The sequence below is a fragment of the Myodes glareolus genome, chromosome 2 (assembly GCF_982192425.1).
Source record: "Myodes glareolus chromosome 2, mMyoGla1.1, whole genome shotgun sequence".
In the NCBI taxonomy this organism is placed as follows: domain Eukaryota; kingdom Metazoa; phylum Chordata; class Mammalia; order Rodentia; family Cricetidae; genus Myodes; species Myodes glareolus.
The window spans coordinates 34,837,923-34,854,894 of record NC_142027.1 but is presented as its reverse complement, the minus strand read 5'-3'; the positions used below and the strand labels follow the sequence as shown (position 1 = coordinate 34,854,894).

Genomic DNA, 16,972 nt, shown 5'->3' with positions numbered 1-16,972 from the left:
CATCTAGAATTAACCCATTTCCATTATTTCATATTTTATGATAAATCTCATGGCCTATCTGCAAAATTCCAGCTGGTAGCTCGCATCTTTCCCCTTTGGTGGCTCCATGGCAGCTCCGTTACTCCACCTACTCTCTCTCTCTCTCTCTCTCTCTCTCTCTCTCTCTGTCTCTCTCTCTCTGTCTCTCTCTGTCTCTCTCTCTCTCTCTCTCTCTATATATATATATATATATATATAGATAGATAGATAGATAGATAGATAGATAAAGATATAGATATCTTCCAACCTGGCTGTATTCTGTTAAGCCATTGGCCAAAAGCAGCTTCTTTATTTATTAACCAATAAAACAACACATAGACAGAAGGACTTCCCACACCATAAACCACTAGAGAAAATCACAACCAATCCAAATGAAGAGTTTTAGAGCCATGTTTTTTCTTAAAATAAGAGTTTCACCCATTCAGAGATCTGTATGAGTGCAGAGAGGTTGGCAAAAGTAGGAATCAGAGGTGGAGGTTATAGAATTGGAACTATGGAATGTGAAACACTACTTTCAAAAATGTCAGAAAGTTTCAGGTCTCCATTGGATTCCTGAGACTTGAAGACTAGGTCTGAAGATGTTTTACTATGGGTCTGGGAAAACAGTAATGAACTTCATCTGAGAGTCTGAATGAGAGGGTCTAAATGAACTAAGGATTACAGCAACAGAGTTAAACAGGAGACCAAGAACATTAGAAGAAATTTAAAATTTAGGATGTACTAAGGTTAGAGCCCATGGGGAAGCACTTTGAGAAGACGAATGTTGGGGGCGGCCCTGGTACTCCCAGTACAACTGCGAGGGAGGATTTTCGCTCTCTATGGTAGATATGAAAAAGACGTTCATATTGGGATGTGAGTAGGTGGATGCTCTTATGGCTCTGTACTATATGGAGGTTCTTGGATGGAAGCAATGAGTGTGGATCACAGGAAAAGGGGCTAACCAAGTCATACCAACTGGGGACAAAAGAGTTATGAACATATAAAGCAAGTTCTTCTGTATCTCCTTGATAGGCATAGTCTCCCACCAGAAAGGACACAGTGTGAAGTCTAAACTACATAACCTCTTAATAATTGTATTTTAAGATTCAGTTAATAAAATAATGAATGGATGAAGAAAACCTGTTATGGGATAGTAAAAGTACCAAACACAATCATAGTGTGTGTGAGTGCATGTGTGGTACAGCTATGTGTACATAAATCATTGCATACATCACCTCTTTAAGTAACTGTCCCAGATCCAGAGGTGGTGGCGGGGTATAATGGCTTCAGAGTCTAAGTTTGGTGTGTGTGTGTGTGTGTGTGTGTGTGTGTGTGTGTGTGTGTGTTTTACTTGATGACAACATCAATGCATTTGACACCCAAAGCGGCATTTCCTTTGAAAAAGCCTGTGTCTTTTGGTCTCTCTTACAAAATTTTCCGTTTGCCAGAGAGGGAAAGGTTGAGTTAGATTTTATGATTATACTGGAGTATAATAATATTCTTAAAAATGGAGTTTTATTTCATTTTTGCAAGTTTTAATTCATTTACACATAAACACCTTTAAATCGCAGTCAAGTAAGTCACCAATTATTCTCTTGCTGCATGCAAGCCAGTTGGTAAATGCCAGAAAAGGACACATCTTGTCAGGATAACAAGCCACCAAGATATGCCTTTCAAGTGAAGATGTGGCAAGGGAATTACGCTTTGTTGGCCTGTGGGCACTCAAGACAATGCTAACTTTCACTTCTGTTTATTATTATTATTTTTTTGACATAGGAACCAATTCTGTATTTTAACCCTGGCCTGCTTTATAACTCTCTTTACCCATGACCTTTCTTTGATCTTGTTCAATCAGCATCGGACTTGATGCTCCGTGAAAAAGTTCCTAGGACTTGGGCAACCCTGGCCCAGCAGCCAGGTGACCGAGACTGGGTGGGGACCCGCAGAGTTTTGTGGGCGCGGAGCCTCTCGCATACCAATCTCCTCCCACCATCATCGCTCGCCGGGAGGCGGAGAGGGCAGCAAACTTCGCTCCAATCCGCAGCCGTCCTCCCTAGGGTCCCCCTGCTGGGCGACTCGCCCGCTGTGGACTGTAGTTGGTGGAACTTTGCAGATAAACTGCTCCTGAGAGCTGGGGAGGGAAGCTCCCCGCCTCCCCACATTCCGGCTCTCCTTCCCCCGCCTCCCGGTCCTCGCCCAGCCGCCCGCGCTGGTGATAGGACGAGCCCCGGGCGTGCTTTGTGTGTATGCAAAGCATCGCCTTGCTCCTGGGGCAGCTCGAGCGGTGGCTCGGCTGCTGCTGCGGCTGTGGCTGGCGCTGCGGTACTCGCTGCTGCCACTGGTGCCGCCGCCAGAGACTGAGCCCAACGCTGTCATGCTCCTGCCGCGGGGCGGGCGGCAGCGTCGTCCCGTCGCTATATAAGCGCAAGCAGAGGGGGCACCCGGAGGGGCTGAAAATGAAGGTGCCCGCGCATGGGCCGCCGCTGATTGCCAACCCCTCCCGAGCTTGCTCCAGGCGTGGAGCCCGAGGCCGCCGAGGACCCGCCTTCACCGCAGTAGCAGCAGGAGCAGCGACGCGGACAGCAACTGCGGCGGCGGTGGCGGTGGCGCCCCTCGCGCCAGCGCGTAGAACCGCGGCGACTCCGGGGCCGCCGCTGGCCCCGCTGCCATGAGTTGTGCGGAGGTGATGTATCACCCCCAGTCGTATGGAGCGCCCCAGTATCTGCCCAACCCCGTGGCAGCTGCAACCTGCCCCACAGCCTGCTATCATCCGGCGCCCCAACCTGGCCAGCAGGTGAGTCACCGGCCGGGCAGCCTTCCGGGGGCGGGGACGAGGGGCACCCGGTATCGGTGTGGGGCTCCGGCCCTGTCCCGTCGGGACCCGAGGCACGGAGGATGCTCTGGGACCTACGGGGAGCCACAGAAGGAAAAAGATAGTAGGGCAGAACTGCGGGTGGCAGGGCCAGGATGCCTGGAGAGGCATTACCTGACCGGGGGCTTCTTTGAGCTGTGTCACCTGGACTCAGAGACTCCTAGCTGCGCTGGTCCTTAGGACTCAGTTCTTTGAAGCTCACCAGAGGCGTCTGTTTTAGGACTGCGTGAGTAAACTTTTAACCCAACCACTTTGATTCCTGGATTGAAAAGGGGAAGTGTACCACTAAGGTAGCAGAAGTTACCCGAACAGTGAGCTTGTGAAATATTCGTTCTGAGACTTTTAGGGTGGAACTCTGGTCTGGTAGCAGACACACTGAGTATTTCTAGAATTTATCCGTTGCGTTTCTCAACGGGTCTGTGATTTAGATGACGTGGTTGCCCAAAAGGCTCTTCATTCATTCCCCAACAAAGCACGGGGCTTGTCGGTGTCCATCAGCGGACCTGTGTTTCTCGGTCCAGAGGTAGCTTTGAGTATCCGCATTCCCGGGCTCCACCCAGAGAAGACATTTAAATTGTCAGTAAAAAGGACCTGGCATCCAGGAGATGGTAAGAAAGAGTAGACACTGGAAAACGTGACACCAGGGATCCTTCGGCCACATAGCAAGCGCACCAAAATTTAGTTAGCACTACCCTAAGAACAGTAAACCGTGTGTGTGTGTGGCCAGGTGCTGTACTGAAACAGAGGCCTTCCTGGGGATTAGAGTAGGCTAATTTCATTCTGACTTAAAAATAAGCTAGATATAGTTAGAAAAATAATGATTTACAGAATTTATTGACTTGTTTTCATTTCTTAGGAACTGTTTGTTTTATTCTGGCCGTCAGGGTTTGGCCCTTGGAGGAATCTGACCTTTGAATTCCTATTTTTCCTTTGTGTCTGTCCTTTTTCTACATGTACAGAGTTACTTGTTGAGAAAGGGACTATTACTCTATGTTTAAAATGTAGTGGCTGTCAAATTCAGCTAACTCTGAAAGGCCACAAATTCAGGACTCACAGCTAAACAGTCCATCTTAATGAAGACCAACAGGAGACATGTGAGAAGAGCCCACTTTCTTGCTCACATCAATTAATTTATTTACTTGAACATTTGACAACTTTACCATTTCAAAGCGAAATGATCTTTGAAGGGAGAGATGGACAAGCATTTTTTTTTTAATTTTGTGGTCAAGGGTGACAAATGAAAACATTGGGGCTGCTCACGTTTTCTTTGAAATATACAAAATAATGCTACTGTAGATTCAAGGGAGGCAAAGAGACTTTGGGTATTACTAACACCCATTGCTCCATCGCTGATGCAGTAGAGACCTTCAATTATCAGTTGGAATGTGGATGAACAACAGACCGAGATGTTTTTAAATATTCAGGAAGATAACTTTCTCTTCTGAAAAAATCAGGAATAGTAGAAGTTGTGAGTAAGGTTGTCTCTTATGAAATTATGTCATAAATTCCACTGAAATCAGAGTCTATAGTTGAGGTCAGCATGTAATACTCTTTCTGGGGAAAAAAAGTCAAAGGCTGTTTTAGACACATTGAAAGTCAGTAATCATGAGAGCTAGTTTTCACTGAGAACCAGCTCCAAGCACGTTATCTTATTTTGTGATAGATAGACTTAAGTTTCAACCCCAAATTCCATTCTTTTGCTAAAACTATCAACAAGTTGACAAATGAATTAAAAATAAAACACCAGAAGAGTCTAAACTGTCTGTGTTAAGTTCCACAATGTCCAGCTTCTGCTATAGTCTGAACTTCTATAGACGTCTTTTAAGTAGACGTTTGCTGAGTTTACTGGAAGGGTGTAGTTGAGAGGTGTATATGGAAACTTTCAGAATTCTCTGGTTATTTGGCTTACTTGATATTTACAATTTTCTCCAACAAACAAACTACTTGACTCTTATTGGCGAATGGACCAGAGAGAGCCGACAGTGTCGCTACTGTTCTTTCACTGTCGGAGTTTATTTTGATGACCTATATTTTCTATTGGAAGAAAGAATAAGTCAGGAAATTCTTATCAGCCTGACAACATTTTTAGACTACGCAGTGCGTGGGTGAAGTGGGACTAATATTGACTTGGCCCTAATGCAGTCATCTGAGAATACATATTTTGGTTGTTTTTGCATTCCATAAGGTTTTATCATTATTATCCATGAAGGTTGTTTTCTCCGTGCTTGGGATTTGACCCCCTAATAGCAGCTTGCTTGGGAGACAAAAATGAGGACTACAACTCTTACGGCATTAAAAAAGAAACAAACAAAAACAAAACCAAAAAAAAAAAATACTTGATTCATGAGGAGGAAAAAAGAAACAGGAAAAAATGACAGTGTAATCTATAAAACATAATGGTCATTCATGAAGCAAATGCTGGGAATGAGGACGTTGATATTTTATGCTACTTGTGCACTGAATTGCCATAATGTATCCCTTTGTTGCTCTCTCTCTTCAAAACTGGGTATCTAAAGTTCTTGTCTGTTGGTTTTTACTCTTTTCTAGAAGGAAAGGGAATCAAATACAGAGTCTCACCTGTGCTGTGCAAGCAGTGTGACACTAAACTACACACACCCTACCTCATTAGTTTATCAAAATAGTTCATTATGATTGATCTTGAGCTCGGTAGATTTCCCCTTTCTGAACACTCCTTTTAGAAGTGAAAGGAATTTATTTTTCATCCATATGAATTACCATTTCCCTCTAAATCAGAAAGCTTTAAGTTTAGGTCTTTTGATTGAACACCTTGTAGGTGTAGGTAGGTCGGAGTTGAGGGTTTTAAAAGCCTAAGAATCTGCATACAGCTGCCGCCCTGCATTGTCTTACTTCAGTTAAGCCAGTCCAACCCATCTGCAAATGTCTGAAAATTAAATTTATGATCCTTGGAGTTAATTCCTAGAAACTGTGTGCTGGACTTGAGTCTTCCAGTGAACTTCACAGAGCCGGAACTCTGTGAGCGATTCTGAGCAGCCTAGTCCCAGCCTAACCATCTCCCCATAGCCTCCAGACAGTCCTCCTCCATATCTCCCTGGGAGCAGCCTTGACTCAGTCTCAGCACATGCTCTCAGGCTGATGACACTGCAAAACGTGAGCAGAAAGGAATGTGCTTGTATTCCACCAGTGACAGTAGGAAACAGCACAAAGTTTCGAAATACGTGTCAGGAAAAATTGAGGGCAACGATCTGAAATCATAGATTCCCTTCATACTCAGTGGACTTCTCATCTTAAAGGCAGACAGTCTGTTGTCTAAATCCTCTTCCCATATTAAGAATGCTAAATCAGGATACCTTTAAAGTCTGGCTTTCAGAAGAAATGACAAACACAGAGAGCAGTAGATGAATTTCCACCTTTATATAGTTTTTTTTTTAATGGTCATTTTCAACTTCCTGTAAGTTAGAACATGTTTACTCTCTTTTCTTCAGGGATAGCAGCTAGGTAAAAATGCTCACAGGACATCTCTGAAAAAAGAAAAAGTTTCTTTTGGAGGCAAAACTCCAGTAATGTTTTTAAGGAGATTTTCAAACTCATTGTCTGTCTTCTGCAACCTTGGTAAAGTTACGAAATGACTCTGAGATTCTGTTTCTCACGTGGAAAAATCCTAGAGGGTGGGGAGCATATTGTAAATGGAAAATTCAGGCCCTTAGGGTTGGAATTCCAGGCTAAAGTCTTCATGCTCGTTGGTAACAGAATCAGGACCAGTAGATCTCTTTTCCTAGAGTAACATCCTCCTACCATGTCCTGCAGTTTCCCATGTGTTTCTCCTCTTATTGCACAACAGGTTAATTTTTTGTCTTTAGTACCCTAACCAACTTTTTTGATAAAGAAGATTGCTATGCAGTGGATTCTTTGGCCTTGGAGCTTGATATTCTTTCCAAGTCCTTGGTAGTGTACTTTTTAAAGTTTAGAAATGGCAAAGCCTTTTTGCAATCCGTTGTATTTTGCTAATGAGTTTTTCTCTCCATGTTACATACTTTTAAAGAAATTGTGGACCCACTTAACAAAGGAACTTTAGTTTATTTAAAATAAAATGCAACCAGTGGCAGTAACTATCATGTTAATGTCCCTCAGTTTTATTGGCAATCAAACATAGCAATAGATTCATTCAGAGGTAAGAATTCAATTTTAACCTAAATAGCTTCATTACACAGTCAAATTATTTAAGGCTTTTGAATTATTTTTTTTATAACTGTAAGCAAGGACTTAAGTATATTTGTTAGGATTTATACATGACTTCTTTGAAAAAGAGCAGCTTCTATAATTCCATGATACACAAATTAACTTGACAGCAAAGTCTTAAAAGCTTAAGCTGTCCGGAGTTGCATGTTCCTAGTAACTTCCCAGCAAAAAGAAGTCAGAGGGAGAAATAATTAAGCTCTAAAGTAACCAAAGTATTGACAGAGCAAAATGATTCAGAATGGAGAGTACAGTGACACCAGAGAGGGTAGGATGGAAAACCACAAAGTTGTACACACTGAGAATGTATTCACCTAGAAGTCAACCACTAGGAAGTGGTACTGCTAGAAATCTAACAAAAACGTATTTGCCCAATACGCAAGAAGCACCACTTCACCCAGAGTTTGGTAGATTCTCCACAAAGCTTGAAGTGGTGCGGAAAGGACTCACATCAAGGGAAGTGGTGTTCAGAGAGGGAGCCCTGCTCCTTTGCATCGCTTCTCTTGCCTGTGCTGCAGGTGAGACACTAAACTAACCCTGTTGGACCATCTGTGCAAAGAGAATTTTCCAAGAGACAAAAGCAATTATGCACGTGATGCCCAGGGCAAGTCCTGAAGTAAAATTGTCAGGTAGAGGACTGTCACTCCAAAATGTGTTGCTGAGCTCAATCTCATCCCCACAGGGTCTGTTTCTAGTGAGTTTCTTTATTTTTAAATCCCAGAATGCATACAACCAGAAATAGAGTTAATAAAAAAAAAGAATATTGTCTCTAGAAGATGATTCTTAATATTGTCATTTCAAAAACTAGTACTCTGTAGTAGATGATATCCAGCGAAGGCAGTCATTTGGGACAAGACTGTGTTCTGAATTTTTTTAAATCACACCTCTTTAAACAGCTGGTTTTGTGCTTTGACGACTCATTCAGGCAGACCCAAAAAGTGCCTTGAACTACTAGACCCACACAGCTGTTGTAAGATAAACTCATAAATGCCATATTTGTGGATAGTAGTGGATTCTAGATTTATGCCAGTAATTTACAAGTGTAGTCTGAACAGGGGAAACTCAACTATTTTCCACCCATTTCCCCAAATTAACCGAAAGAGAAGATGACCCAAACTCAACAGGTGTCTTTCTTCTTCCATCTATATCACTTTTTTTTTCTTTTGTGAATTCCGGATCACTTTTCCTTGAGAGTGGGAGAAGGGCTACAAAGATGTATTCTTTTCTTGTTTATGTGGCTATAGATAAAAGAAGCACCATAGCTAATTCCTGGGAGCTGAGCTAGGTGACAGCTGGAAATAAATGAGGTTTCCATGGTTTGTAGATTTTGTGTTTTGGCTAGTATCCTGTAAAATCAGAAGAGGTAGCCAATATAGAAAAAAAGAAAACCAAGTGTGAATATCGTCTAAAGATTCAACATGCTGCTGATTAGAATACACATTCTAATTATATGCACATGTTTTTATTATAAGATCTGTAGACTAATCAAGTCAGAATTTTCCATCTTCATAGTGACAGCTAAGGTTCCCCAGGTTCGGTTACTTGTTCAGACTTCTGGTATTACTGTTGGTCAACTCATCTTCGTCTTTTGGGTTTCTAGCGTTGTTTTGTTAAGTGAACCTCCATAGAAAGCTGAAAACAATTCATAGCTAGCCTAATGTTGTTACCTTGCTTGCCTTATTTTCAAATTTTGGAATACTAGATACTTGCAAAAATAATACAGTTTACCACAGGGATAAACCACAGTGACAGTTTCTATTGCTTTGCTAGTAAGGCCTTTCCAACTACGTGATCAGATTCAGCTCTGGCCCCAGATGAGCCTTTTATTCTACATATCGAAGTATTTGCAAAGTTACTGACACAATGTAAGAATGAACGAACGAACGAATGAATGACAATAATTGTAATAGAGATTATATCCTAAGCCTAGTTTGTACAAATATAGCAGAAACTTTATATCGGAAACTTCTTTCATTCAAAGTAGTTGCTTTGAGAAAGAACACATTCCCTAATGATGTGATCACAGTTTAAAATATTTTGGGAATGCAAATTTTGAAATTGCTTCTAAGCCTGTGGCACATTTTTTAGACATCATAAAAACTAGAAAATTTTCATTCTTAGAGTGGGTAGGTTAGATTTTTCATAATGGCTAGATTTATTTGGGGGCTTTGGAGTCCAACTCCTATCAGATTGAATAATAATGTTTTTGGATTGTTCTTTCCTGCTATTAAGAAAATAATTGAAAAAGAAAATAAGCAAATACAACAAACACAGAATCCTGAAGTATGACTGACAGTTCCCTATTGGCTGACTCTGTTCATATTTCCAAAATAGGATTTCCAGAAAAATTGGAAACAAGTGTAGCATAAATCTATCCTAAGATATGGTCTATATAAAAATAGACATTAATTGTCATCTAGAAGAATATATATATTAAGGTCATTGTATTATTTAGCAACTATATCTCTAATATGTTTTCATTTTTAAGTTAAAATTATTTTTCCTTTCTGGTATCAGAAATCAAACATAGGGTATCGTGAATTCTAGGCAGATGCTCTAGTTACATCTCCAGCTAACTGATGTTTTTAATTCTCGTTTTCTAATGTCGCAAAAAAAAATAACTGTAGGCTATCTTCGTCAACATGTGATGCCATATTGTTGGCTTCTATTTGTTTCTTCAGTCAACAAGTTATAGTTTCTATAACTATCTTATAAAAACACTGGCATGGTTCCTCAGAACATGCTGTGTAGACAGACAGAAATTGATTCTGACCCCAAGATCTTTACTAGTCAGGCGATTCTAGTTGTGGAAAGAAGTTTTTGCATTTATAAATTGTGAGTAATCTGGGAAATATTTGCACATTGAGAAACTAAGTAAAACAAAAGATAGATGGGGCATGAGATAGCTTAGCATATAAAGGTCCTTACATTGTTACATTATGGTACACATTCATGAGAAGACATACACATACAAACAAACACATACATGCACACACTTAGACACACAAATGAATAAGTCTTGCTTGAAAATTTTGATAAAGATAGAGAAGTTCTGTGGCATATTTTCTTTAAACCAATCAAGCCACATATTTTCTGATGTTTCAGCAAATCTCTGAGATATATTTAAAGATCTGTCTTAGAAGTAAATTTCTAAAAAAGATAAAAGATCAGTGGGTTGGTCTTCTGAAGTTAATGCTTTGGAAATAGACTAGTGTTTCTATAGATTCTAATCTTTCTCTTTTCTTTTTTTTAAAAACACAAAACACTTCACTTAAAGGAGATAGTCAATAGAATTTTATTTTCAAACCTGTTTTCCAAACATCCAGTGATTTCAGTGATTCATTAAAATAGTTTTGTTTCCTTAGGAAGAAACTTTCCACACATGCACAATAAGCGCTTGGCATTTTGTGGCTTAAGCCTTGGGGACTTAGTGGTATTTGGCTCCTGACCTGGAAGTCTTTCTCCTGTCAGACAAAATCCTTCCCCTGCACATTCCTGTTGAAGTTTGTTTCTGTGTGCCTGATGGCAGGCTCTGAGGTGATCATTAGGGTTTGCACTGCCTAAGCCAACTTTCCTTCCCTTTTCTACCCTTCTTTGTAGGCAGACATCAACTCTGACTTCTAACTCCTTCGTTGTTTCACCAACCTGAAATCTTATTACCTGGAGAAAATGGCGTCTACTGTGTAGTGGCACTGAAACACTTGTGTATTACCTATACCCACCTGTAGTGTGCGCGTGTGTGTGTGTTATACAAATGTGCATGTGTATGTGTGTTAGCATGATTGTTGATATACATGTGTGTAAGTGGGTGTTGGCATATATGCGCAAGTGCATGTGGAGGCCAGATGTTGAATTTGCACTTCCTCCATTTTCCTCCACCTAAATGGTGAGGTAGGAGCTATTGCATGAACCAGGGCTCATTCATTTGGTGTCTGGTAGCTCTAGGCCAGCCAGCTTGCTCCAGAATTTTCTGTTGCTGCCTCTCAGGTGGTGGGATTATAAGCTGGTTACTAAGCCTATCCAGCTTTTACATGGGTACTGGGAATCTGAACTCAGCTCTTCAGACTTGCTTGGCAAATGTTTACTCACCAAACCATCTCCCTAGCCACAACTCGTTGTAAAAATTCTTCACAATCCTGAAAGAAGAGTACAGATACTTATTAGATATATTCTAGGAAGTGACTGCATTTTGAAAAATATACAAACTGAGTGACATTTTGATCTTGATTCTGCATATCTATGTTCTGACACTTTGAGATTTCATCTCAACCTTAAGATTTATTTATATTTTCCCAACAAAAACATGTATCACTAGGAAAAATGGCATGCAAGAATAAAGACTAAGTGCAAATAGAATATAGCTAATGTGCACGTGAGGGACATGGTTTGAGAAAAGGAATAAGGAATTGGTGTCAGAAAGTGGTTGGTGTTCAGGTCTGAGAGGCTGGATGGTGTGATGGTAGTCTATAAGCTTCATGATGTTTTAATGATGTGTTTTTGTTCCCTTTCTGCTGTCGCTTCTATTAAAGCTCTTATGCACATTCAAGCTTGATAGTTTTGTTAATTATCAGACCATTTGGACATTTTGAAACTCTTACTTTAACCAGGGATATCTTGAGGCTAAATATATGTTGAAAATGTGAATATCCGAATAGTTTCTCTACAGAGTATGAAAACTTGAGCAAAATATGGAGGGGGACGTCTAAGTAGAATAATAAACATCTGTGTGTCCTGTTGGTGGTAGACCATAGACTCACTTTTGATTGAGCTACATAAGTATCCACAGTGTCTAAAGGGGATATTTTGTCATGCATAGTTATACAAGTAGAGACATGTTGTTTATGTATGAAATATAAAAATGAAGAGAATCGATTAATGAATGTACCAATGAAAGATTGTTTTTTACAAATTAGATTAATGATGGTTCTTTTGACATAAGACTTAGTTTATTTTTTACTGCATGGCCTATGGATAAGTACTGAATTTTAAATATTAATTTATTTGTAGTTTGTTATTTCATAGCTGATAGAAAAAGCTCTCATGAATTATGTAGCATTTACAGAGTTCTGCAACGTTAGATTGAAAAGCTATGGTTTAAATCCAGCTGCCAGCAGTTGATCTGGACATGGTTCCTGATTGCTATCACTTACCACAAAGCATTATTTTGTTTATGTCATTTCATAGTTTTGCAATATTTTGCTTTAATTTAATTTAATTCATTTAAGAGGTAATTGCTGGTAAACTAGCAGTGAAGCAATTCCTTTCCTTTCTTTGGGTAGTTAACATAATTTTTAAAATAAAGACACGGGAGAGGTGTGTGCAAAGCACACACCCCAAACTGAGACTGTGAAGGACACTGACAGGAGAAGCTGGTCAGTTCCGTGGAGGACAGTGAACTCTCTGAGCAGAGAAACTGCTCTGTGCATCAGTTTTCATTTCCTTTAAAAGTGGTATTCCAAATAAGTCAGCCTAGCCAGGACAGATTATGCATAGCTATCGCCATGTAGGTTTTCAGTAAACGTGCATGCCTCCAGGAAAATAGCACTGTGATTTGATCAATAAATCATAGCATTTGTTTAATTTTATAATGAAATTTGAAACTAGAAGTCATTTAACTAGATTTCTGCGCTTGCATAACATATCATAATGTTTTACTTTTGAAGTCATATTTGAACAAACTAGATCATAAGGAATATAACCAGACAGCATTACAACTACCTATTCATCAATCAGACACATGTATTCACATGGAATAAATTATCTACTCAAAGGAAAATACAAACCATATTGATGTGAATTTTAAATAAAAATGCTACATATATTTGTAATTAATATTTCCCAAATAATGATTAGCCTCTCATTACATACCCATTTCAGAAACCACCTGGAATAAGAACAATATATTTGTTGCTAGAAGAAAATGATTGAGTAATTGAAGATGCACTTACAATTGGTGGTTAATTGGTTTCCAAACTAGTGATTACATGAGAAACATAAAATCTGTTCTATGTTGCCAACACATGCAAAACTACTGAGGGTTTTGGAATTATCTGCCTTTGCTATTCATGCTCATTTTACCAGCATGCATAATTTCCCCAGAAATAAGGAGAATGATAGGATAAGGTATTGACTTTTACCATAGGCTGTGCATTTGGAATGCTTATGTGGCCACCAGGAGTGTATACTTAGGCATCGTTTATAGTGAAGTTGTTGGTAATCATTAGATCATCCATGTGCAGTGAAAATGTTTGGAAAGGATGACAAGCAGGTGTGAGAAGAATAACAACTAGCTACCAAATTTCCATTTAGAAGAACAATATTGACCATAACTACTTGGGAACCTTTTTGCTATAGTAGATCTTATTCCCTTCCCTACCAATATGGTTGTCATGTACATCTACATCTGCTTACTTTCTTCTGCATTGTCTTTGTCAGTTATATAATTTGTGACTGATGGCAGCTTGCTTAACTTCTCTGGTCCTTACTTTCTTTAAGATGCACACAGCAACACTAACCATGTAATAGGAATGTAAAAATCGACTCAGATCATATATGTGACATTTTAGAAAAGGTTCTTGGATAATATATATTAATGATTATACTGTAGGCATGACCATATGTTGAAATATTCAAAGATATCAAACTCTGCTCATTTTTATTTGAAGAGTTAATTCTTGCAAGTATATTGTTTTATTTCAGTAAGCCACAATAAACTCTTTCTCTCCCTATGATAATAGTGGTGAGTGGAACATATGAAAAACATGGTCCGTGTAAAATGGATCTTCACACAGACTTACTCCGTCATTTCAGTTTGATTTCTGAGAAATGAGTTCAGTCCATCTGCCAAATCCTTTTATAAGATGGTGCATTCCTGTTTTGATTTTAGTTTATTTCATTTAGGAAAAGATTTTTTTTTCTTCTCCACCCTATCCTGGACAGTTCGTTCTCACGTTTTCTCCACTGCCCTAAAGTAGAATGTTACCATACATTAAATCTTTAAATGTAAATAAAAATTGAGCATTAAGACGTCTGGAAGGAATCTGTCACTGTTTTTTTTTTAAGTCATTCATTTATTATAGCTGGGTTTAAAACAAAAGCAAAAGTAAAAAATAAAAATAAAAAAGGAAAAAACTGCCTGACATGCTGAAATTATACAATTTGATAATAATCCCCTTTCTTTGCCAAATTTGGAATAACAGTCTTTTTCTTAGTGTGGGAGGGAGGCAACTGGTTTGGGGAGGGAAAAGATGGAATACAGCAGATGACAGAGAATCAGTTTGCAAACATATGTTAATATTTAGATTCTTATTTAAAAGTGAAAAGTTAACTAGTTAACGCTTTTCCACAGACTGTCTTTGATACTATGTTTTGTTTATTCTGTCCCAGAAGAAGTTAGCGGTATACAGCAAGATGCAGGACTCTCTGGAAGTCACGCTTCCCAGCAAACAAGAGGAGGAGGAGGAGGAGGAGGATGAGGAGGAGGAGGAGGAGAAAGACCAGCCTGCCGAGATGGAGTACCTTAACTCTCGCTGTGTCCTTTTCACTTATTTCCAGGGAGACATTGGGTCAGTAGTGGATGAACACTTCTCAAGAGCTTTGGGCCAAGCCAGCAACTTGCATCCAGAATCTGCCATTTCAAAAAGCAAGATGGGGCTAACCCCCTTATGGCGAGGTAAGAATTCAAGAGCAGATGCCCTTCGGAGCAAGCTGTTTCGCAACTGCCTCTACCAGGCTCCAGCTGGAGGCTTGCCCCTGGAGAACGGATATCCACTTGCTTTTTAATTTTTAAGGACAGCAAGGAATTTCTTTCAGACAAACAGCTGGATCAGTTTTGTCACATGTGGAATGCAGGGTTGGAAAGGATGCACTCACACCCCTTAAATTCCTCATGGAAAAAGCAGTGATACAAGTGGCCCCAGTTTATAGTGGCCAGACAGAGCTCGAAGCTCCTTTCCGAAAGCCCCTGTGGCCCAGTGTGGCTCTCTAAATAATAGGCGTGCCCGAAACAGCTCTAAAAAAAGTATTATTGCTTACTCTACTAGGTGTTGTGTGGTGGCATAACTGAATTCTGATTCGGACCCAGGAACACAGGTTTTGAAAGCTGCCTGTGTTCTCTGTGTGGCTTTCTTTTTACCGACTTGTGAACCATTTACAGGGTATGATCCTCTCTCGGCTAGTATATCTTGATGACTTAAGCCATTGTTTTGCCTCATAAACAAAAAGCTTCAGACTGACTGGACTCTTCTTTAAAGAATTTTCTTCTTTGAGGCAAGCACAGTGATCTCCTTACTTCCATGTTTTAGTTTTAAAGTCAGTGGGCGAGTGACGTGTTAGAACCGTGATTGACAAGGCTGAGAGGAAAAGTATACTCTGAAGGCAGTTTCAGAGAAATGTGCTAGATACAAATATTTTCTTCCAGACTCACCTGGCTCCAAGAAGTGTCTAGGAAAATGGTTGTAAACTGTGGGCCTGGCGAGAGAACCTTTTAGAAAGCAATTTTCTGGCTCCCCTCCCAAGCCCCGAGGAATGGGAAACTGGTGTAGGTTAATTGGTGTTTACTCAGCCCTGGCAGGTGATTAGAAGCAGGCTCAAGTTTAGGAAGCAGTGACCTGGTGTCCTGGTTTGTGAGGACTTTAGAGTTCCAATGTCTGCAGGAAGGTAGAGGGAAACACAGCAGCAACTGTCCTGAGTAGTACTGGTGATGGAAGACCTTCCCCGTCATTGTCCCAGGAATGGCACTGCCGCTGCAGGAGAGGACCTCACCTGGCAGCATGGCCCCTTATCTACAGACACACGGTTCCTCTTCCTCCCCATGCTTCATTCTGTCATTCTCTCCCTTCGGCCTTCCTTCCTCCTGCCCCTCATTCTTCTATTTTCTCTTTCTCTTCCTGTCCCTCCTTTCCTATTTCTTCCTTATTTCTCTTCCTTTTTAGCAAATGTGTTCAATATGAAGCAGGCATTGTAAGGGGCAATAGAATATGAACTCAAATCACAGAGGCTTGCTAGAGGTCACCCCCCACAAGATGTCTGTTTAATTGACAAGTATGTGCTGTGAATTTTGTGTATGAACAGAGAGACCTTCAGAGTTCACAATGCTCACAGGAGGAGCCAATATCCTGTTTGATAGCTCAGGAGAAATTATGGGAATTCTTTGAAGAAAATTTTTGTGACTCAGATGTTTTTAGGTAAATAATTTGATGTACCAATAATTAATCACACCAGTATAATTAGTTCTGGGAGAGTAATGATACAGTGGGTCCTTCTTTCAGCTTCTGACATTTGTAATCCTGGGATAATCTTGTCTGGAAAGGAGAAAGGATGCCAAATTACCTGAAGCATAGGTTATCTATAGTGACTAAGCCAGAAGACTTTAGTGTGTGTATAACGACTCTAAAACAATTCAACTATTCTGTGTAGAAATTAGAAAAATCAGAGGAAAACTTGGATTCACTCTCTGAGTTTTTTTTAATTGAGACAAGGTTTCTCTGTAGCTTTTGAGCCTTTCCTGGAACTAGCTCTTGTAGACCAGGATAACCTCGAACTCATAGAGATCCACCTACCTCTGTCTCCCGAGTGCTGGGATTAAAGGCATGCACCACCATCACCTGACTAGCTGTCTGAATTTTAAACAGAATGCAAGAATTGTAGCCATGTTTTAATAGTTATTGGTAACTTTGTCTTGATATCAACTTAGATTTACCTTCCTGTGTGTATGCTGACTTACTAGCTGATTTTGCCACAGATGTTTATTAAGCTTCTCCTATGTATTATGTAATTTTCAAGGTACTGGTCTTTATGTTCATGGAGTGACTGTTTTAATAGCAGAGACAAGTAAAAAAAGGGATATAAAGAGTGACATTCAAGGCG

The 16,972-nt window shown here is 40.1% G+C and overlaps 1 protein-coding gene across 3 annotated transcripts in view; it reads left to right on the top strand.

Annotated features, from left to right (window-relative positions):
* Positions 1-2,288: 2,288 nt before the first annotated feature.
* The window catches only part of Vgll3 (vestigial like family member 3), a 45,085-nt gene continuing 30,401 nt past the window's right edge, over positions 2,289-16,972 (top strand). The window contains exons 1-2 of one of the 3 annotated variants that reach the window (XM_048422690.3): positions 2,289-2,812; positions 14,495-14,777. In XM_048422690.3, the coding sequence (XP_048278647.3) occupies positions 2,687-2,812; positions 14,495-14,777 (409 nt within the window). In that variant the 5' untranslated portion in view covers positions 2,289-2,686. Of the gene's footprint in view, positions 2,813-14,491; positions 14,778-16,972 lie in introns of all 3 variants that reach the window. The other 2 variants (XM_048422689.3, XM_048422691.3) reach the window with 2 other exon arrangements.